The 23,530-nt window shown below is 33.1% G+C and overlaps 2 protein-coding genes across 3 annotated transcripts in view; one reads left to right on the top strand and one right to left on the bottom strand.

Moving 5' to 3' along the window:
- The window catches only part of LOC106071169 (macrophage mannose receptor 1-like), a 63,975-nt gene extending 50,430 nt beyond the window's left edge, over positions 1–13,545 (top strand). The window contains exons 28-39 of the mRNA XM_056003905.1: positions 141–278; positions 1,541–1,669; positions 3,017–3,186; positions 3,641–3,740; positions 3,976–4,138; positions 4,605–4,683; positions 5,293–5,464; positions 6,147–6,404; positions 6,665–6,765; positions 7,395–7,470; positions 7,829–8,086; positions 9,500–13,545. Of these exons, the coding sequence (XP_055859880.1) occupies positions 141–278; positions 1,541–1,669; positions 3,017–3,186; positions 3,641–3,740; positions 3,976–4,138; positions 4,605–4,683; positions 5,293–5,464; positions 6,147–6,404; positions 6,665–6,765; positions 7,395–7,470; positions 7,829–8,086; positions 9,500–9,720 (1,865 nt within the window). The 3' untranslated portion in view covers positions 9,721–13,545. The remainder of the gene's footprint in view (positions 1–140; positions 279–1,540; positions 1,670–3,016; positions 3,187–3,640; positions 3,741–3,975; positions 4,139–4,604; positions 4,684–5,292; positions 5,465–6,146; positions 6,405–6,664; positions 6,766–7,394; positions 7,471–7,828; positions 8,087–9,499) is intronic.
- Positions 12,288–23,530, bottom strand: part of LOC106052747 (uncharacterized) — a 99,742-nt gene continuing 88,499 nt past the window's right edge. The window contains exons 49-58 of one of the 2 annotated variants that reach the window (XM_056003902.1): positions 22,086–22,211; positions 21,597–21,673; positions 19,558–19,666; positions 18,805–18,918; positions 18,575–18,709; positions 18,327–18,476; positions 18,026–18,165; positions 16,348–16,435; positions 15,863–16,059; positions 12,288–13,903 (exon numbers count right to left, since the gene is read on the bottom strand). In XM_056003902.1, the coding sequence (XP_055859877.1) occupies positions 13,838–13,903; positions 15,863–16,059; positions 16,348–16,435; positions 18,026–18,165; positions 18,327–18,476; positions 18,575–18,709; positions 18,805–18,918; positions 19,558–19,666; positions 21,597–21,673; positions 22,086–22,211 (1,202 nt within the window). In that variant the 3' untranslated portion in view covers positions 12,288–13,837. Of the gene's footprint in view, positions 13,904–15,862; positions 16,060–16,347; positions 16,436–18,025; positions 18,166–18,326; positions 18,477–18,574; positions 18,710–18,804; positions 18,919–19,557; positions 19,667–21,596; positions 21,674–22,085; positions 22,212–22,752; positions 22,806–23,530 lie in introns of those variants that run through there. The other variant, XM_056003903.1, reaches the window with a different exon arrangement.

Below are 23,530 nucleotides of genomic sequence, written 5' to 3'. Positions count from 1 at the left end.
ATTTGAATGACAACAACCTATTAGAAGGTCAATAAAAAGATTTCAACACTAGTTCTGCTAAATCTTTTTTTTAATAAGAAAAGTAACGTAAAGTATTATTTCATTTCATGATTACTATTAGTAATGTCTTATTTTAAAAGGTCGTTGGAATGACCAGTACTGTCAAGAGAAAAGAGGCTATGTGTGCAAAAAACGTCTTGGTAACTTTACACCTCCACCATGGACAACTCCCAGCGTGAAGGGTGGATGTCCCAGAGACTTTACTTCTTTACCATCTTGTAAGTTCTGAAATATAACATTATAATCAAAAGTATAACAATATAGTTACCAAAATTGTAACACTATGGTCAATATTATAATGATAAACAAAAATGAAACATTGTCAGGAAGGACACTTTTTACTAAGAAAAGTAACAAATTAACTAAAATCAATGTAAAATTATGTTCAACAGTATATATATCGAAGGACAAAGAAAATGTAAATAGTATTACAACAGAATACAGAATTAACAATATGATTAGGAGTATGACTTCTAGTTGATGATTAAGTAAATTATTATGAAGTCTCTACTACAAATATACCTCCATGATCTCCTTGTCCTATAGTATAATAAGGATGTAGACTGAACAGTAGACGAGGAAATAGTTTTGCATGCCACAAAGTTCAATAATTTTATTCTAGATTTAGATATAGATCTAAATCTAAATCATATTCTGATTCTAGTCTAGCTTTCCTTGAGCCCCTAAGATACCCCCCCCCTCCCCCACACTTGAGATTGGATTATAGCGCTCTGAGCATGCTATAATTCTCTCTGTCACCCAACCACGCCGGGGGGGGGGGGGGGGGGGGGGGGAGAGGGAGAACAAGTAATCTTCTCTGTATATATTATTCTCTATGTCGCCCTACCACCCACCCCATTTGGACAATTGTGTCTTTCAGGAAGTGTTCACTTGTCACTAATTAGCAGTGTATGCTATGCTGCGGGTCAGCTTGTCATACATAAACTTTTTCTATTTTTCATCGATTGAAATCACATTTCTGAAGTTTGAACTTATCTTATATAATACAGACAAAAAAGAAGATGATTACACCCTAGATGTCATGCATCTAGTCATGCATGTGCATGTGCATGTTGACCTATGACTTAAATTCTGCCAAGTCATTGTTTTTTCTGGCTGGCTCAGGCAACCCATTCCATTCTCTAATAGCACTAGGAAAGAAAGAGCATTAAGTATTCTGATCTGATTATTTTAAAATGATTCTTATCATGATATGAAAAAATAAATAAGATGCTAGGCACTAAGTTAGGTCAACTTATCATTCTCCACTTCTGTTTTGAAGGAATGTTTGTAATTTCTAAGGAAGAAGATTTCACTCTCAATTTTTTTAAAACAGTTTTGGTTAATTAATTACCTTTAGACAAAGTATATTTCTATTTAGTATATTGGTTGTACCTTTACTTGGATAAAGTTTATTTCTATTTACTACATTGATTGAACTTAAGTTTGATAAAGTATATTTCTATTTAACTCTATGCAGTGCCTCGATGCTACTATGTTGGAGGAACAACTCAAAATCAGCGTAAAACATTTAATCAGTCCATACAAGCCTGCGCTCTCATGGCTCATAAACCAGAGTTGGCATCAGTTCACAGCAAACTAGAAGAAAGTAGGTGATTGTAATGATATCTACATGAAGTTTAATTAAGAATGTTGTTTTTTTTAAAGAGTAAAAAAAAAAAGGTTTAAAATTAATTGTTCTTAAAAATTAAATTCTACAAAGTTTTAACAAGACTGTCTCGACAACACTATCCCATCATTATAGTCAACATAAGGTTCCTGTTTTATACTGAAGAGAGTACAACGATAGTCCTGTTTGTGTTTTCCTTTTCTGAGCCATGTTTGTCATGAGCTTAGGTGGTCAATTGTCAAACTGAATTTCCATTTGTTTGTAAAATGTTTGTTTGTAAAATGTTTTACATGTTTCGGATGTTCCTTCAGAGTTGAAGTTAATTTACAGGACGATGGGGGATGGGAGCGGGCAGAGTTTGAACACGGGACCACAGATAAGTCCAAACGACAGTCCAGCATGCAAACCGCACAACCAGGCAGCCATCCAGACCAATAAAAATTATCTTATCTAATGTTGTCTTTGGGAAGGATTTTTCATTTTATACAAAGTACCTGTCCTGCAAACCTCATCTATCTTAGGTCCCAAGTGGTTGAGTGCTTGTTTATCAGAGGATTTCTTTGTGACAAGGATTGATTACTAATATCCATTTTAATCATTACTATCAAGCTACATTTAGCCTTCTTTCAGTCTCTGTATATGTCTGCTATGTCCCGCATGTGTAGGTCGCCATTGGGATGATGATTGTGAAAGGTAGAGCTTTGTCTCAAGGCCAATAGCTTGGTTTGTTCAATAAACAAAAATCATTGAAAGATGGCCTCTGTCTTTCCTATTCAGCATGCTATGTCATGATAGGCAAACCCATCACTTGTCATCTCATTATCTAGGTAAAAAGATTTTTCTATCTGATCAAGATTGGTGTTGAAGACAGGGACACCTGTTGAAAACTTACTTAAAATTAAGCTTAAATTTTGTCCTAGCTGTCCCTCTATCTAGGCTTTCATCATGTCTTTAATCTATTTAGTTACAGACCTGTGCTCATCAGAAGTGTAGATGTGTTGATTCAGATCTTTATTATCAAGTCCATATCTAGGAGGAAGAGAAACAGGACAAATAGTACAGGGATGCCATAATCCCTCGCTATTTTCCATAGTAATTTTCAATGATTGCTTTTGTTGTTTTTAAGTCCATATATTTCTAGCCATTGTTGGTACTCCAGACTTTGTTCAATGCTGTCCAATGCATGATCTACCTCTTTGGAACCCAGAGTTAAAAAATATATTTAAACATGACTTTTTGTTAAATCTTGATAAAAGCATACATTCAGATACAGTCAAGTCAATCTATAGCCAGATAAAGACAATCAATTTCCGTTGTCTATTTCAGAATATATTATAACACTTATTGCTAATCTGCAATGGCCTGCCTGGATAGGATTTAATGACATGAAAGTTAGAAATCGATTTGGTTGGGTGGATAACTTAAATGTAGATTTCACCAACTGGGGGTTGAGACAACCCGATGAGAACCTGCAAGACAATAATCCTGCAAATAGGGTCAGTGTTACTTTTGCACATCTTACATTAAGTAATTATGAATCAATTTATCATACATAAATATCATATCATATCATAGATGAATTGCTTTTCTAAAGATGTATAATCTTAGCCCCACGGAAATGCTTTTAAAACCAACTTGCCTTAGCTGACTGAGATGAGAGCACCTGGTTGCATGCGGCCTCAGAACGAGACAGCTCGAGGTCACGCTCGAGGTCACTCACAAAGGCCATGGGATACGCATTTGAGACTAATGTGAGGATTAATGAGGAATGCAGTATTTCCCATGGCTACGCAGCCCCGGCTGTGACCTACATATTTTGCCAGCAAGGGCAGGCATTATGATTATATTCTAATAATATTGATTGATTGATTATATTCTAATGATTATTCTTTGTCTTTAGTAGACCTACACATTTTATAAAGGTAATATATGATTCATTTCTTTTCTTAGAGAGACTGTGTTGATATGCAATATGGCACTCAAAACATTGGTAAATGGGATGATAACAGGTGTTCCGATAAATATGCTTATGTCTGTGAGGCTAGAAAAGGTAAGTACTAAAACTGTTTTTGTACTATTCAGAGATTTGTAGAATAAGATGTGGTCAACTAAAACATTGTCTTAATTTATGCTGTAAACACTGTCAAATGAAATATTTCAAGATATTTTACTTTACAATTTTACTTTTGTTCTTATACAATTTTAATTTGTTTCTATACAATTTTACTTTGTTCTTAATTAATTTTACTTTTGTTTCTAATTAATTTTACTTTGTTCCTATACAGAGGACACTCTACCAACTGTCCCACCCAACACAAATGGATGTCCCAATAGCTACTTAAGGTTTCAAAACAGTTGCTACAAATACTATTCATACCTTTTCAACTGGACCGATGCTGAAGGCTATTGTATGTCGGAGAACGGTCATTTGGTCAGTCTGAGCACTGTGTAAGTTCCAACTTATAGAACTCATTTTTCTAATTAGCAGTGTCATTCATGTACACACTTTTTAAATTCTAATTAACATTCATTTACCTGGTACTCACTTTTTAAATTCTAATTAGAGGTGTAAAATTCTAATTAGCAGTGTCATTCATGTACACACTTCTACTCTCAATAACCTTGATACCTTAGTGCTGGTATAATTATATGTTACTGTCATGCTTTCTCATTTGTTTCAGCACTAAAAGCTTCAAACTCGATATTTTTCTTTAGGCTTTTGACAAAAATTTGAAGTCTTCATGACAGCCATCTGCCTCCAATCCCTTCTGATCTTTAATACAATAAATAGCATACAACAAAATTGTGATGAAACAAAAATGTTCTCTAGACACAATTAGGTGTAGATTTTCTTATAGTACACATTTTCTTAACTTTGATGTTTCATGTTTTTTCTTTCACATATGTACTTCAGTGCTGAACAAGCTTTTGTTGAAATTCTGACCCAACATGTGGATGCCATACAATTGTGGGTTGGACTCACATTTTCTTTGGTGAGTAGACCATCAAATCAGAAGCATGATGGTAGTCACTCAAACACCCAAGTCTAACAGAAAATATTTACAGAAAATACCAATGCCTCATAAATGTTACCATAAAGTCTTTTTTGGAAATAAAGGGAGGGGAATTCAGATACAAAAAAATATAAACCAATATCATGGTTTGTGAGATGAAAAATTACACAATTACTATATTTATATACCAGCAATGATATTAGTTTTTATAAGTGTTATTTACACAAGCCAATTCATCTTGTTCTGTTCATTTATATTCCAACTGACCTGGTTAATGTGTTTGTTTTATTAATAATTTTTATTTTCCTTGAGGAAATCTGTTTTACAATTGTGCATTACAAAATACAATACATGATTAGAGCATACATTAGTACAATAGCACACAATATATTTACGTTCACACCTCAGGTATAACAGACCTATGAAAGCAAAACAAATAAACAATTAAACAAATACTCTTCATTGATTATTGAGGTACAGAAAAATGTTTACAATGTTACAATAAAAAAACGTTTGACCTAAAAACATTAAATGAAAAAACAATGTTAAGAAGATATTAACTTTTTTTTTCTTTTGCTTGGCCTGAAGTCTGTACAAGGTTTTGCTTGGACAGATGGGTGGCCTGTAACATTTACCAACTGGGGTACTGGAGAGCCAGATTTGACTGGTATGACAGCTTGTGTCAGCCACACAGTTGATGGCCAATGGCAGGATAACCCTTGTGTGATGAAAATGCCATTTGTCTGTGAAATTAATTTAGGTAAGTGTTTCAAGTTACAGTGCTCCCTTATTTATTCTCCTTTCATATGTTATTAGTTGTTACGAAAGTATTCATAACTTAACATTGTATATTTTTAAACTAAACACATTATTACAACTTTTGATTTTGTTATTGTAATGATAAATTGCTTGGCTACAAGAAACAAGGGTGTTAATATTGAATCCTTTTGCAGGTTGGGACTGTTAATGTGAGATTTTAGGCCATTTTAGGTTTGTAAAATGTTATGTTTCGGATAGTCTCTGAAAGAGACAGTTGAAGAGCTCTCACAAAGGCCGCAGGATGCACATTTTAGACCTATAGAAAAGCCCTTGTTAAAGACAAGCACAGAAGACGAAAAGAAAATTTAAATAGACCACCGGTGGACAAAGTATATTTGGCAATATACATATACATTTACTCCAAACACCATTTAACTTTGATGGGTACCTAATTAGTTTAGGAAAATAAATATTATTGACTGTTTTATTGGTCATATGATACTTTCATTAACAGTTGACCATAGAAACAGAAAAACTTTAAATCTAATAGACCATTACATTTTGAAGAAATACTTTTTATTTATAAAAATTCAGACTAAAGATAAACATTCATACAATGTCTCCTTATTTAATTGTACATTTAGATTGATACAATTAGTTTATTTGTTTACTTTATTTTACAGTTCAACCACCTACTCCCAAACCTACCATACCAGTCACTTTAGCTGCATGTCCAAATAGAAATTGGCAACTCCATGGTTCTTATTGCTACTACTTGGAGCGTACACTTAAAAAATCTTGGCCTGGTGCCAACTATGCCTGCACAATGCTTGGGTCTACACTTCTGACTATTCACAGTGATGATGAGGCAAAATTTATCACATTTATGGTCACCCCAACAAGACTGAATGCATGGATTGGATTGAGAAGAGGAGAAGGATGTAAGTGAAGTCACTTAAACTCTATAACCAAAGTTTGACAGAGTCACTTAAACTCTATAACCAAAGTTTGACAGAGTCACTTAAACTCTATAACCAAAGTTTGACTGAGTCACTTAAACTCTATGATAAAAGTTTGACTGAGTCACTTAAACTCTATGATAAAAGTCTATAACCTAAGAGAAACTTTTTGTGTAACTAGAATATTAGAACGTAAACAAAAAAGGCAATTGATTGCAATTTTAATAATCATTTTTTTTCAGTGGGATTTGGTTGGACTGACAGAAGTCCTGTGGAGTATTTATACTGGGGACAGAATGAACCAAGTGATCCAGATTCAACTATGCACCAAGACTGTGTTAGGGTGGGTAACACACACAATTCTTTTTTACTACATTATTTATGTTTCTATTTGTGAATAATATTCCTGTATAGAATTTTGTTCTGCATTAGCCTAGAATATCTTTCATACTATAGTCTGCTCAGCTTGATATGGTCCAATCTCATTTGTAGACTTGTGGGGAGAAGGGTTTTCTGGGAGAAAGTTTTTGTGCTGCAGATACAACTCAGCTCGAGTCAGGATTAAAACTTGAGTCAGGATTAAAACTTGAGTCTTATTTATAGGTAGCCAAACTGATTGAGCCTCTCAGCCACATATCCCACCAGTTTTGATCCAAATGACTTATTACTTTAACAATAGTACTTATCATTGATTTTTTAAAATGAAGTTTAGTTGACATAATCAGATCAGATACATTTCAATGGAATGTCAAATCTTTATTTTCATCAGTTGTGCACTTGTGTAAATAAACAGATGCCTATGTTTAGTGAGATTATTTAAATATTTGTAGAGATCTTTCATAACTTAAAATATCATTATTGTTCACTAAAAGAAGAGACTATTTCTTGCTAATCAATGTTTAGCACAAGATGAAAGACTGTTGAATCTGATGTTGTGTCTAATTTTATATATTTAAAAAAAAATTCTATCAGATGTCTGGACAAGATGGCACATGGGCGGACACAGACTGTTTTGATATCAACCCATATATCTGCAAAATTGCTGCAAGTATGTGCATCATTTTAATAAAACATTTCTAGAATTTGATGTAACTTACAAATTTTAAATTTCATATGAACTAGGACGAATTCTGATTATTTAAAACTAAAAGTTAACTATGTAGTTTACAACAAGATAGACATTGCAGGTTTTAAATATGTTTTGAAGTGTTAAACATTTAAAATTTTGTAGCTTCTATCCCTTAGGCCTTTGTTGGAACTATCTAAGGATTGTTATCTATTTCATAAATATATTATATTTCAACCAACCATGAAGGAGGAGTTTATAATATATAATTTATTATAATTAAAATAGCCTGCCATTTAGACGTTTAGGTGTCAAATAATATTAAACTATTCTTTGTCAGCTTTGGCCACCAGTTCAACCCCAGTGCAGACTCAGCCAACTGGCCAGAATACGCCATATAATACTAATAGTCCAAGTCAGGTGACTAATAGTCCAAGTCAGGTGACTTATAGTCAGAATACTCCATACAACCCTTACAACACACCTTTAAACCCTGGTAGTCAAAGCTCCAGCAGCCAAGTCATTCCAGCTCAAAGTACTACAGTTTATTTTCCACCAATGACTCAGAAATCTGTGGGTGGAAACGGCAATAACAATGGTCAGTATAATTCTACAGTAAAAGATAAAGTTTGTGAATTTTAGTGGATTGTTTTTTAAAGCTAATAAAAAAAAAAAGTCTCAGAATGGTCAAATAGAACATTTGAATAGGAGATGTCTTTCAATTAACAATTAATTTTCCACTTCAAAAGTTCAAAAAGATGAGAAAAATTAGAATGTAGAAACTTTACAACCTTAATACAACCTTACCTACATTCTAAATGGAGACGTTACTATCCTTTTGTTTGGAGAGATAATTATTTACAGTTGACTCATGATAGTCCTTGACTCATGATAGTCCTTGACTCATGATAGTCCTTGACTCAGGATAGTCCTTGAATCATGATAATCTGATAGTAGTTAATGGACCAGAATGGTGTCATGTTACCACAAAAATGTTGAAGTACCAAAGATGAGCTGTACTTCAAAGAATGTATTTATGCTGTGTGGTAATAAAATATACTCTTAGACTTTCAAGGGTATAAAATAAACAATAGAAAATTGTATTGATCTAAAAAAAACATGATTTCAGCTTTCACATTCTGTACTAAATTACAATTGAAGCTTACCTACATTCTAAAAATATTCATACTACCGGTAATGGCAATGTCTTGATTCCAGTGATTAAGGATGAGTAAACAGTAATTACATGAATTTAAGCACATGTATTGGCGGCGTGGTGGTTGAGCAGTAAAGCGCTTGGCTTACGAACCAAGGTCTTGGGTTCGAATCCTGTTTAAGACTGGGATATTTAACTTGGGATATTTGGCATCCTGTGTGTGCATGTTACCTGTTGGGGAAAAGTAAAGGCGGTTGGTCATTATGCTGGCCACGACACCCTCGTTAACCATGGGCTACAGAAACAGATGACCTTTACATCATCTGCCCCCATAGATCACAAGATCTGAAAGGGTAACTTTACTTTTTTTCTCAAATCACATGTATCACATAATCTTTGGTTTGTTTCCACATATACAATCTGTCATGGTTTTTTCAATAAATGTCTTTAAACATTAAAACATGTATGTGCAGCTGATATACATCCTCGCCCTGTCAGATTACTGAGTTTGTCTTAATATGATGAGTCAATATTCAATAACTGAAAAGCTCGAAATCTGTTTTTACACTTAGAAATCATTTGGAAACTCACACACAGAAAAAAAAAACACAATATTCTTTAATCAAAATAAAATTATGTGTTAAAAGTAAATAAAAGTAAATCTTGAATATTGGTTAAATAACAACTAAAGTTTTTCTATCACTAATGAAACTATTACAAATAAAATGTTTACAAAAAGATGAGTGAATTATTCAACTAGTTCAAATGTTCTCATAACTTAATGTTGTTAAAAACATGCAGGTGATGGAAGTTCATGTATGTTTTAACTTCATCATTATTCTTGTTTTCTAACAGATTCTGGTTTGAGTGGTGGTTCTGTGGCTGGGATAGTCTTAGGATGTTTGGCTATAGTGGCTGTGGCTGTTACAGTCATGTTTGTGGCTAGAAAATACTTCAACCTCCAGATTGTGTTAAACAAACTTCCTTTCTCCTCAAGTAATAACTCTGGCTTTGATAATGCCACCTACAGCGCCACTTCTGGTGATAAAGTAAATTTGCAATTTTCTGAAACATAGAACTTTCTGAAAAATAATAACTTGTACAAACCTAGTCTAGTGCCAAAATCATTTCCATTAAGAAACTATTGAAACTATTTTGAAAATTAAATATTAATAGTTTGTAACAGAAATGTTTTGAAATAATCCACAGATTATGAAATTATTTATGTATGAGACTCATTGAGTTAATACTTGACTAAATACAAATGATTAATCATGTTGACGAGAATTAATATTATTTTTTGTTCTGCACATGAATTCAGACATTCTTGTCCTTAAAACAGCAAGTTGTAAAAAAATCATATAACTTTGTGATTAGACATATTCACTCATTCTCAACCAATGTTGTTTTTTGTATCAATGTGCCAGCATCCTGTGTGTGCATGTGATTAATGTAAGATGTGTTTACAATGTAAGCTGTGTATATTGTTTAGCTTCTGTAATAAAGAGATTACCTTAAAAAAACAGCTGTTTACTTATTTACCATCTAAATAATTTACATTGTATGATATTTAACCAAGTCCAAGTACAAATAGGAAAAAGTTTGATAGAAGATGATACAAAATGTACACATTAGGAGCATGATGGCCAAATTGTAAAGTGCTTGGCTTCCAAATGAGGGGCCGTGAGTTTGCATCTTGGTGAAGGCTGGTATTTTTAGCTGGATGCACCCACCCTTATGAAACCGTAAACCATATCTTCTTTGAATGCCCCTTCCTAATCCACCTTTAGGCAGACCCTACTTCCACTACAGCCCAACATAACCAACACCTTGTACGGCAGTGCTTAACAAGTGAAGAAATTAGAAAACAGCACACTATTTTCCCTTGGCACAGTCTGCAAAAGAGCTCACAGCAAAAAGCTGGCTAGAAGAAGAAGAGATCCTGGATTTTTAGAGTGCCTTCAAATCTGATGAATACCTAACAAATATTGGGGAAGTAAGGGTGGTTGGTCATTTGCTGGCCATAGAAACACACTGAAAATGAGTCACTTAGTTATTCCTTATCACACACTTCAAAGAATTAAGCACTATTCATTGTGTTGACTTTAATGGTTTTTATTCCTAATAGATTTTTCAGAAATAAATTTTTTGCTTGCAATTTAAATATTTTCAATTCCACTACATTTCTATTTCCTCATTTAACTTGTGCAGTATACATCGGAATAATTATTACTACTACTACTACTAGTATGGCATTCTTCTGATGCGAAGCGACTATATGGATCATCTCATGAAAATGGGAGGAATGCCTGGGCATTAGCTGTGGTCGGAACAATGTCACCCACACATCAGTTCCCCCCTCTCCATGCTCCTGATGCATCCAAAGGAACGGCAGTGCCGATACAGTTTGGGGTCAGTGACGTTGTTCTGTTGTCACAGATAAATAAATAACATGCTGTAGACATTAATAAATAATAACAATAATAATAACAGAGACTTTGTGTTTATAAAAGTAGACATAGAAGACTATCTTTTTTTGTTATTGCCTCACTTTCTGTTAATTACTTTCTCACAAAACATTCACAACAAACAAGGACATAATATAAACATGTTAAAGTTATTATCACATTCTTCCTTTTGAAGTTATTAATACTGATATCTACTAGGAACTTAAACAACTCGACCACTTCGGGTTGTCTTGACTGGCACAAGTTGTCTAGATGTTGGTCTATAACTGTTTTGTTTGTTTCAACAGTTTGCTGTTCGTTGTCTTCATCGAAACTTATTTAAAAAGCGTTGATTTCACTTTTTAGGTTTTTCCATTATTTGTCTTTATGATGTAAGATCTGGGTGATGTTTTTTGACGACAACTGCTTTCTGGCATGTTTGTCCTAGACGAACTCTTACTATCTCTCCGACAGAGTAATCTTTAGGTAGTCTTGCTTTTGCATCGTATTTCACTTATATTATTTTATTGTACTGTAGTTAACTATCAGCCATAGAAACTGATAACCCTTGCAACATACTTCCTATAGATTGCAAGGTCTGAAAGAGAACTTTTACTATATGCTGATTTAGTGTGAATGATTCTAGGTCTCAAATCAATTGAAATTACATATCCCTTAAGATATGACATTATTAAAAGGTTCTTATTATATATAACTTTTACCTGAGAATGACATTTTCCCCTTTTCTCAAAATTTTAGAACTTTTCAGTTGTATCCATGGTTGGAATGTATTGTTTTCTCGGATACTTATTATTAGCTAAAGCCTCTTAAGATGGTCTTTTCTCTGTACTTATAATAAGCTAATTATTCTTAAGATGATCTCTGATACTTATAATAATCTAAAGTGTCTTAAGATGGTCTCTTATACTTCTGATAAGCTAAAGCCTCTTAAAAAGGTGAAGCAAAAGTTTCTTAGACGAATGATGATCTACTTCTAGTAAACTTCTTGCATAGATCAGTGATAACGTGGAAAGCTTTCAGTCTCTAGCATAAGTCTGCTTATTTGAACAATGCCTTGATGTAAAACAATTTACATTTTGTATTATTTGGTCAAATCAGATTGTGATTTTTTTTTTAATTCTAATTTTCCATTAGCAAGTAATAATTAAAAAAGTCAAATATTTCAACAACATAAATATTTCAATCTAGTTAATTTATTTCAGTTCTATCATATATTTTGTTCAAAAGTAAATTTCAAATAATGACCATGCCAAACTAGAAAAACTCTGGTCAGAAAAAAAAAACAGAAAAAAAATAAAATTTTCATTATCTGTAATTTTATCACAATTACATATGACAAAGAAAAAATCTGTACATTACCTTAAATACCAAACTAAAAATTTTAGAAAGACATTTGACTTGATCACAAATAAGGAGGAGGCAAGTATTAGCTTTAGTACATAAGAAACAAAGGGCCTCTAAGTACAGATAGGCAACATAGACTAGTGTTTTTGTCAAGGGGTGAAATGTATTCAGAAACTTTCCTTTTAACATTTAAGTGTACAAAATAATGTGTTATGTTGATAGCATCCCATATTTATATAAATGATTGAAGAACATTGGTTACTGATTGAAAAACATTGGTTGTTATTTGAAAAACAAAAAATGCCATCTGACATGTGTCCTAAAAATATTAATTGTCGATTATACATTTTACTACTACTCAAATAGGAACAATGTTTTCAAAGGGTGCTTGCTTGCAATGCATTTATAGATGTAGAAATCTGAAAGCTAATTTTTCTTTGAATACGCTGAATAATGTTCGACTGTCAATCTTCAAAGTAAATAAACTCTTGAATGTAAGTATATTGGTAGCTAAACTCTTGAATGTAAGTATATTGGTAGCTAAACTCTTGAATGATTTGTATTGTTTTTTTAGTGGAATGTGAGGAGTACACAAGTGTAAAAACATTTTATTTTGTACAGAAAACACAGTACTACTCAACAAATGGGAAGAATTTAGTTTTAAAATTTTTAAACTTATAAGGATATTTAGCAATTGTAAAAACTAACACTATAAGATCCAAGTATCCAGCATTTCAAATAGAAATTAAAAAGTAGAGATAAAAGTAAAAGTATTACCCTGACATCCTTGTAGTAAACATTTTTCAGTCTTAGTTAAAACACCTATGTGTACTTATAAAAAAAATTTTCGTTTTTAAAGAAACTTTTCCATTTGGTAATTAAGAATTAATGTTACAGTAACAATCATTAACATGGTGAATCAGTCATCATCTGAAAGTCTACAATATCCTGAACACTTAAATTCATTTCCTTTTCAATGAGTTAGATGACAATTACAATTAATACAAATCAATTTTTTTTTGTCTTAAAATAACTTTTTTACTAAATCAAAAACTGCCAAAATGTATTAATATACAATCCTTTATTTATCCAGTTGTAAGAGGTAATGGAGCGAAATATTTATCAAAGACAGAATCCATAGTGCACATTTAAAAAAAAAATCTCATTTAGTAAATTTTGCTAAATCAATGCGTGATATAAATATTTCCTAAGCATAACAAGTTTGGGCATAAACTAACAGTAGAATCAAAACTTACAGAACAGGTTATTTCAGAAACATTTTTATTGCTTCATGATTAAGAAAAAAAAAACCAACACAAAAAACAAATGAGTAAATTAAAAACAAAATTATTGCCAATCAAAAGTATTGAAAGTACAATATTTAAGAATCAACTTGATTGGTATCACTATATTTAGGCACACAGTTGCAGCCGACTATTGTCTCAAACTGAAACAAAATACAAAACAATAATTAGCAAGCTGTTCATATCTTAATAACTCAATAAAGTAATGAAGGTTAATGAAGGTTCAGGATAATTTGTAATAAAATTAAACTTTCTCTAAGTACCAAGTTAAATCTAATAGTTTATACATTTCTTAGGAAACGTCTAACTCGTGTTTTTTTTTTTAAAATTAATCTACAACAACAACAAAAAAAGTTAATTTGAACAACTTTAAGCACAAGGATGATTAGGAAAAGTTATGTGTTAAGAGATGAACATAACATAACATGTATACCATATTCAGCAAAGGCAAATTTATATACCCAGAAATGAACTGGTCCAATAAGAGAACAGTAATATTAAAAGTAAGAAAAAGACAAACAATTTAAGATTTCCATTTAAACACATACACCAATGTTGACTTTGTTTTTACCCATATGACAATAACATAGATTTAAATTTTCAAATTCCCCAAATTATATCTAGACAAACCCAATTACTTTGGTCTCATTTAGGTAACAATTACTTTGGTCTCATTTAGGTAACACCTCCTGGGAAAGTTATTGGTTACAGATAAATGGACTTCCTTCTATTTTTCTGACACATACTGGTACTATACTTGAATTAGACAGATACAGACAATATACTAACCTATAATTATGTTCCAATAATAAACACTGCACAAGAGCCAACAATTATGTTCCAATAACAGAAATAGCCCAATAGCTAACAATTATGTTCCAATAACAGAAATGACGCAACAATTATATTCCAATAACAAAAATAGCCCAATAGCTAACAATTATGTTCCAATAACAGAAATGACACAAGAGCCAACAATTATGTTCCAATAACAGAAATGACACAAGAGCCAACAATTATGTTCCAATAACAGAAATGACACAAGAGCTAACAAATATGTTCCAATAACAGAAATAGCCCAAGAGCTAACAATTATATTCCAATAACAGAAATAGCCCAAGAGCCAACAATTATGTTCCAATAACAGAAATAGCCCAATAGCTAACAATTATGTTCCAATAACAGAAATGACACAAGAGCCAAAATTTTATTCCAATAACAGAAATAGCCCAATAGCCAACAATTATGTTCCAATAACAGAAATGACACAAGAGCCAAAGTTTTATTCCAATAACAGAAATATTACAAGAGCAAAAATCTTATTCCAATAACAGAAATGGCACAATAGCCAACAATTATATTCCATTGATGCAGACCACATAAGAGTCTAAAATTCAGGAGGAAAAAAAAATACTAAAAAAAGGAAAAACAATTGATGCTATCAGAAGTAATGTACTTCTACAGAGTAGATTCACACAAATGGATGTAAACATTTAAAATGAAATATTTCCTAAATGAAGAAAATTTCTAATAGTAAATATTTAATAAAAGATGCCAAAAAATGCTGTCAGTTTGTTCAAAGATCATATTTACATTTCTAAAGATTAAAAAAAAATGTCTTGACTTCATGGTTAGAAATAAAATCAATTAAAAAATAAGTCACTTAAAATTATTCAGTTTATATTTGACAAATGTCTACAAAAAGGTATCAATGACGTATAATTAAGAAATATCATCAGAGAAGATCTGATGACTATGTAGAAATGCTAGGTGTGAGTGTGGTATCCAAAGACTAGATAATAATAATAATAAATAGTTATAGCTTTTATATAGCTCTACTTTGATGCTATATATTTACTTTCATGCTTATAGCAAGCTCAGAGCGCTATGGTCCAATCTCATTTTTTGGGAGGGGGAGGGTAATCTGGGAGAAGGTTTTCTGTGCTGCTTTTAGGTGCTCAGTAAACACAACTCTGCTCGAGTCAGGTGTTGAACCTCGAGCCCCCTTCATAGGTAGCCAAGCCAAGCCACGTACAAGCGTACTTAGCCTCTGGACCACGCTTCCCACTGGATGTTGACTCAAAATCTAAACAGATACTTACAATTTGCTCAAAGTTCTTTCCATCAGGACAGTGCAAGGTGGCTGTGGCAGATCCTTTCTCATTTCCTACACAGCAGTCATTTGCTTCATTATCACAGCCTCCATAACAAGCTCCAAAGTTGATGTGACTGTCTGCTATACATCCATTGCGTGTCTCAATTTTGTAGTTTCTTACCAGGCCACATTTGACAGGTTTATCTAATTAGATCAAACAAAAATGAAACAAAAAGTACACATATTAAAACCTATTAAGAACATAGACATATTAACTATGTAAAATAGACTATTGTGATAGGATAACCTTACAGTACATACAACATGGATAAAACCATTATGGCCACAGTCATTTTAAATGACTATGACTTATCTGGTAAAGTGTTTTCATGCATAGAGAAATATGCACATACAACAGCGGCTAGTCTAAATCATTTTCATTAACCGTACACTAATGTCTAGCAGATCATAGTTCTATGTATTTTTTTTTACCTTCACAAGCTCTTGGCTCCAAAATCTCATAATCATTCGTCTGGAGTTGACAGATCTTCTTCTGCAACTCACATTCATTCTCATAAGTCTGTGGATACATCATATGTGATAGGTTAAGTCAGTCCTTAAGACATAAGGATACTGCATCTATTTACTGGTAGTACATAGAAACATTTATGAGACATACAATGACCAAAAAAAAACTTCAGTAGATTTTTATTGTCAATTTTTGTTTCTTTAGCTTCAATGAATTTAAAAGAAGTTAAAAAAAAAAAGTAAAGTTCCCCCTTCAGACCTTGTGGTCTATAGGGCAGAAAATGTAAAGGTCATCTGATTCTGTGGCCTACGGTTAACGAGGGAGTCATGTGGCCAGCACAATGACCTACCGCCTTTACTTTACCCCAACTAATGTCAGGTACTCATTAGAGCTGGGTGGACTCAGAAGATCCCAAAATGAAAAATCCCAGTCTTCACCAAGATTTGAACCCCGGTTCGGAAGTCAAGCGCTTTAACGCTCATCCACAACACCTCCCAATGAGTTTAAAAACCTCTTTAAATTATTTTTTTTAAACAATTTCAAAATATTTATACTTTATAAGAAAACCATCTTGAATTTACACTTCAATCTTCCCACACTGTTTGGCACATGGGGCTGAAATTAATCTCCATAAATGGTGTCCACTGCTCTTAGTATCTTCATTTCCCTAGGTGTTAGCAATTCATTCTGTCCAAGGACATGTCCTGCATATCTCCATAAATGATTGCAGCTTCTAACTGGTGTCCACTGCTCTTAGTATCTTCATTTCACTTGGTGTTAGCAATTCTTTCTGTCCCAGGACATGTCCAGCATATCTCCATAAATGATTGCAGCTTCTAACTGGTGTCCAATGCTCTTAGTATCTTCATTTCACTTGGTGTTAGCAATTCATTCTGTCCCAGGACATGTCCTGCATATCTCCATAAATGATTGCAGCTTCTAACTGGTGTCCACTGCTCTTAGTATCTTCATTTCACTTGGTGTTAGCAATTCATTCAGTCCAAGGACATGTCCAGCATATCTCCATAAATTATTGCAGCTTCCAACTGGTGTCCACTGCTCTTAGTATCTTCATTTCACTTGGTGTTAGCAATTCATTCTGTCCCAGGACATGTCCTGCATATCTCAGGCAAGCTTGGTCACAACCTCACTAAAAGGTCAGGCTCGGCATTAGGATTTCTTTATTTTTATGACCTGATCTCTGAGAGTGACTCTTAACATCTTAGCCACTGCCGTTTGGGCCACATTTTGCCTTATCTCAGGTTTTGCAGATGACTTCCATATTTTGCATGCATATGTTGCCTTTAAAATGACTATTGTGTTGTTGCATTTTTTAATGTAAAGGTTATGTTTATTTTTTTAAAATATTCCATACCATAAACAACAACATAAACAGATTAGGAATCAGGTAAGGCTCAAAACTAATATGCTCTTTTATTGACTTAATTCCATAAGGTTAACAAATAGAGAGAACAGTTGGGATGCAGGTATGAAGAGTAAATATTTAAAAGATGCCATTGCACATCAAGAGAGCCATCAAAACAAACTTTCTTTAATAATGTTATAACTAAACATATCATGATATTAAACAATACAGATTAAATAGTTGACATCAAGTGTATTGTTAACAAGTGGAAATACCTTAATGACATTGAAAACCCTAGTGCAGATAGGCTTAGGCTCAAACAATTCACAAGTTGGACATTGGCAAGATGGGTTGTTATTGTCATCCGCCACACAAACTTGGCCAGGCTCAACACAGGTTTCTTGAGTACAAGGCCCTGAAGTTTGAAATAGTCACAGATCAAGGCACAGATCACAAGATATTCATAGACATGTCTTTTTTTAAAATGAGATTGTCTCTGAAAACTATGATATTTATTGGGAAAGAAAACAAATTGTTTTACACCTATCATCAACATAGATACTGTGAACATGTTACCATTTGGACAGGAGTTGTAGCAAGGTATGTACTCGGTGTCATGAATCTTATTGTCTTCATTTGGAACATACACTTCCCTGGTCCTGTTCTTTGTTCCTTGTTTACACTGCTCACTGCAGTCGCCCCATTCACCCCAAGGTCCAGTTGGAGCTAGATAAAGGAATAAAAAAGGTTCGATCAAATGTGATTAGAATTTAAATATAGTAAAAAGATTACTTTCAATTTTTCCTTTTGCACTAAATACTAACGTTGTGATCCTTTCCCTGGGCAAGGTTTGCCAACAAACTCTACTTCCACAGTGGTCTCAATGTCGGCCTCACAAGTAGCTTGCTTCATGTGGCAGATGCTGGTGTAGGTAATCTTGTTTGAGGCACAGACAGTTTCTGTCGAGGGGTGGCAAAAGTTAGAAATACAGACAACACTGAAAGCTATATATTTTTTGTATGGCTACACTAGAATCAGCTAAGACAACTCTTACCATCAGTGAAAGTAGCTGTAGAGTTGTCACACTTGGGACAAGAACATTTAGGCTTTCCATTCTGTACAGAACAGTTGGAGTATTGTTTGTCACAGACAACTGTAGAACAAGAACCTGAGAAAAACACAAACATCAAAAGATGACGTTTCACGATGTACCAAAGGGGACAAAACTATGTGGACAAGACAGTCTATAGTTGGAATGAAAACCAAACTCAGTACTAGTACACAAAACAGTCTATAGTTGATATGAAAACAAAGCTATGCCCACAAGACAGCCTATAACTGGCTGTTATTGTTTTTTGTGACAAGACAAATCTTGACAGCATTGTTTATAAAATACAAAATGAGAAAGTTATAACTGTTTGTCATTGTAAAAAAAAAAATAAAATCAAGATTGTCTTATGTAGTCTACTGAAGCAACACTAGCTTGAAGGTTAGATAATTATTAGAACACATAAAACATTAGAGCCAAAGACTCAAAAATATCTTAAGAAAACTTGTAAAAACAACACTTTAGATCAGTCATGCATATACTAGTATCATCTCAACTAAGCTCTGTGCTAGTGTCATGTAAAGTAAATGATGTCCTCAAACAGTGGATGTTACTAAATCATTGAATGCTACTAATGTCTACAGAAGTTTAAATTAAGTCAAACCAACAAAAAAAGTGGATGTCACTAATGTCTAAGGAAGTTTTTATTAACAAACATTTTAGTGAATACAAACAAACATTTTAGTGACTATATCTTACCTTGACAGGCACCTTTATAATCCACTGTGAGGTCAGATTTCCCTGCCTTACAAGCAGAGATGGACAGTGACCTATAGTCAGAGTAAGTGTTGCCGTCAGAGCCACAAACCTGAGGACAAGAGATTCAAATTATGGGAACAACAATATTTAAGTCTAATCCTAACACCTTTCAGTATTTCATAGGGATTTCTGAAGTGGTATATGATTCTTATCTTTCATTCTTATCTATCTTATATAATACAGATGTTACTTCAAAAAAGAAGATGATTACGTCCTATGGGTCATGCATTTAGCCATGCATATTAACCAATGACTTAAATTCTGCTAAGTCACTGGTTTTCCTGGCTAGCTCAGGCAACCCATTCCATGCTCTAATAGCACTAGGGAAGAATGAGCACTTGTACAAATTTGTCCTAGCATATGGGACGAGGAATGTGCCTTTATCTTTGTGTCTTTCAGAGTATTTTATTAAATGATTTAAATGATTTGACTAAAATTGTCAGTCAAGACATGATCTATGACCATGACTATTAGTTTGACTATATCTTAAAAAAAAAAAAGTTTTCCAACAAGCTTGAGCCAGGACTGGAGTTAAGACTAATGTCAGAGAGGACTGAAGCTAAGACAATTAATAGTCATACAGGACTGGAGTTAAGACAAATGTCAGACATAAAAAATATATATGTGTCACAGTCCTTCACCCAACCTACTGAAATGTGTTACACTCTGAGGGCTTTTTCAGTACACGAACCAAAGGTTTGGAACTCACTCCCCATTGATATCTGACAGACAACACGCTTCACTACGTTCAAGAAAAACATAAAGACCTGTCTGTTCAAAACTTTTTAAGATTAGTTAATCATTTCAACTCTTGTGTTTGTGATGTTATCACAGTGCCTTGAGCCTACATCATGTTTGTTAATAGCACTCTATAAAAATTAAATTATTATTAACTCTCTATTTATATTTCCATAGGACTATATGCCACGTTTCTGGAGCACAGTGAATTTCTAAGAAATTATATGATAATTATTTCTACAGACAGAAAATCTTGTTTGTTAATCCATTTATCTATGAACTCTGAAAACCTATCATTAGAATATTGTTTAAACATGAAAATATTGTGATAAAAATATTTTATGCAGGAAATAAATTAGCATTGAAATAAAAAAAACACACACTAAATATTTTTTTTAAAACTAAAGTCACTACTGGGATTACACAAAGGGATAAGTATAGTAACATCTTTAGAAAATTCATTTGCTTTTGATTTATAAATGGTTTTGAAACAATGTGAGAAATGGGTCCAGCAATTAGAATAGAAAGAGTTGGTCCTTCACCTTGTTTAAGAATACCCAGTATTAACTCTTTCTCTCCGTAATTATTTATCACATTCTTGTGGAATCAACGCTGGTATCGTCGGTTAGGAGAGAAGGAGTTAAAAAAAAATTTTTTGTTGGGTAACAAAAGAACTATAAAAAAAAAAAAGAATAAAAACTAAGGGCTATTGTTGGACAGAATGAAGAAATGAGAATCTCTGATGTCTCAAATCTAAAGAACTTGTTTAAAGCTTGTAATAAACCACTTCTAAGTAGGTTGGAGTTATTTTGTGCAGCTCACTTATTAGTGATATTTTACTGCATACAAAATTAAGAGAATTTCTCCTTTTCACGAGTATATAAACATACTATGGAGCATTAGATTTCAAAATCATAGCAGTATTAGAAGATTTGAGTTGTCAAACAGGAAAAAAAAATGATTTTGAATATTCACTATCTACTTTGTAAGGTCTACATAGACTATCTTAGCCATCAGAAAATGTGTTTTTTTTATGAGCACTGTCTAAAAAGTAAATAAAGTAATGCATTGTCAGTATTTGCTAATAATAACATTAAGTTATAGGAATCATCAAAATAAAAGGTTGTCTATAATATCATACTGATAAGGAATAGAAGTTGTTATACTCTCAAAATAAACCAAACTAAAACAAATAAGTTTCGTAACGATGGGAGATTATTAATTCCTTCACCAAAATTCACCTTTCCAGTGTCATTACACTTCTCTCCCTGGCAGGCACAACACAGGCCATTGGGTGCTGTAGTCTGAGTTGTGTCTCCTAGCATGACACAAGGAGCAGTTAAGATCTGGTTAGTGCACTAGTTATAGAACTAGCATTTCAAACATACCTTTACTTTCAGATGTCTAAGTACTAACTCTATAAAACATTAATTGTAATGTACAAGAAACTCACAACTTATCAACTGAGATGCCTTATTAATTAAAAAAAACACACCAAGAAACCAAAAAAACAACAACATTAGGACTCTGGTAAGTTTGAGTTTTCAAGAGAAATATAATGTGGATAAAAATTAATACAAGATAGTATTTATTGTGTCTGTCTATAGTGTTTATTGGGTCTAAGTCTATAGTGTTTATTATGTCTAAGTTTACAGTGTTTATTGTTTCTAAGTCTATGGTGTTTATTGTGTCTAAGTCTTGGGAATGTAAAACAAAAAGTCATCACTTACTGATACAGTTTCCACTAGGATCTTTCTTGTATCCAGCGCAACACTCACACAAGAAATTTCCGACAGTGTTGACACACTCTGAGTGATTGCCACAATTGGCTATACCATAGTCGCATTCATCAATATCTGTGATATAAGGATGTCAAATATAATTTATACCATAGTCACATTCATCAATATCTGTGATATAAGGATGTCAAATATAATTTATACCAGAGTCACATTCATCAATATCTGTGATATAAGGATGTCAAATATAATTTATACCAGAGTCACATTCATCAATATCTATTATATAGGGATGTCAAATATAATTTATACCAGAGTCACATTCATCAATATCTGTTATATAGGGATGTCAAATATAATTTATACCAGAGTCACATTCATCAATATCTGTGATATAATGATGTCAAATATAATTTATACCAGAGTCACATTCATCAATATCTGTTATATAGGGATGTCAAATATAATTTATACCAGAGTCACATTCATCAATATCTGTTATATATGGATGTCAAATATAATTTATACCAGAGTCACATTCATCAATATCTGTTATATAGGGATGTCAAATATAATTTATACCAGAGTCACATTCATCAATATCTGTTATATAGGGATGTCAAATATAATTTATACCAGAGTCACATTCATCAATATCTGTTATAAATAGATGTCAAACAGAAACTATACCATAGTCACATTCATCAATATCTGTTATAAATGGATGTCAAATAGAAACTATACCATAGTCGCATTTATCAATATCTGTTATCAATCAAGTAGACTGGATTTGATAAGTGACAAATATACAGACACAGACAACAACAACAACAAAATCAACAACTATTAGTTTTAAAGTTAAGCTGTAGCCAAGAGCAGTAAAAGATACAAAAAAAATGTATACCCCAAAGACATACCACATTTCAAACCTATTTTAACTATTAAAAAGAAGCCAATTTAATCATTTCTAAACTGTATTAGAGTTCTGGTACCAGCCTGATCTCAAGTGACAGAAATGTGTTGCCTCTGTGGAAACATCTGCGGAAGCAGATAGGCTAACAACAAAAGCAAAAACTGGTCCTCTTCAGGTTACCGTGGGAGCCAATGCATTTAATACTGTTAAGCTCCATGTCCCGGGGTGGGAACTAAAGATCTGATAACCCTGTTCAAATAGGCTGCCACAGCATTAGAAGAGGGGGCCTTCAACAGGAGCCGATAGCTGGAGTAGCGGGCCTTTCTCTAGTTCATGGAGGTCACCTGATAGAGATATTAAGACATTCCCATAATCCCACATTGAATAATGGGCCAGAGTAAGCAGGCCCAATGTCCTATGAACAATGATCTCATTGGTACAGGAGTCTAGGGGGTGTAGAGCCCCCATGCCTGTCTAGTGAGAGAAACCTTACTCAGCAGTCAAAGGGATAATGGCGATGCAC

This window comes from Biomphalaria glabrata, chromosome 11, assembly GCF_947242115.1.
Source record: "Biomphalaria glabrata chromosome 11, xgBioGlab47.1, whole genome shotgun sequence".
Lineage (NCBI taxonomy): Eukaryota > Metazoa > Mollusca > Gastropoda > Planorbidae > Biomphalaria > Biomphalaria glabrata.
Note: the sequence above shows the minus strand (reverse complement) of the source record. Positions and strands in the feature narration are given on the sequence as shown.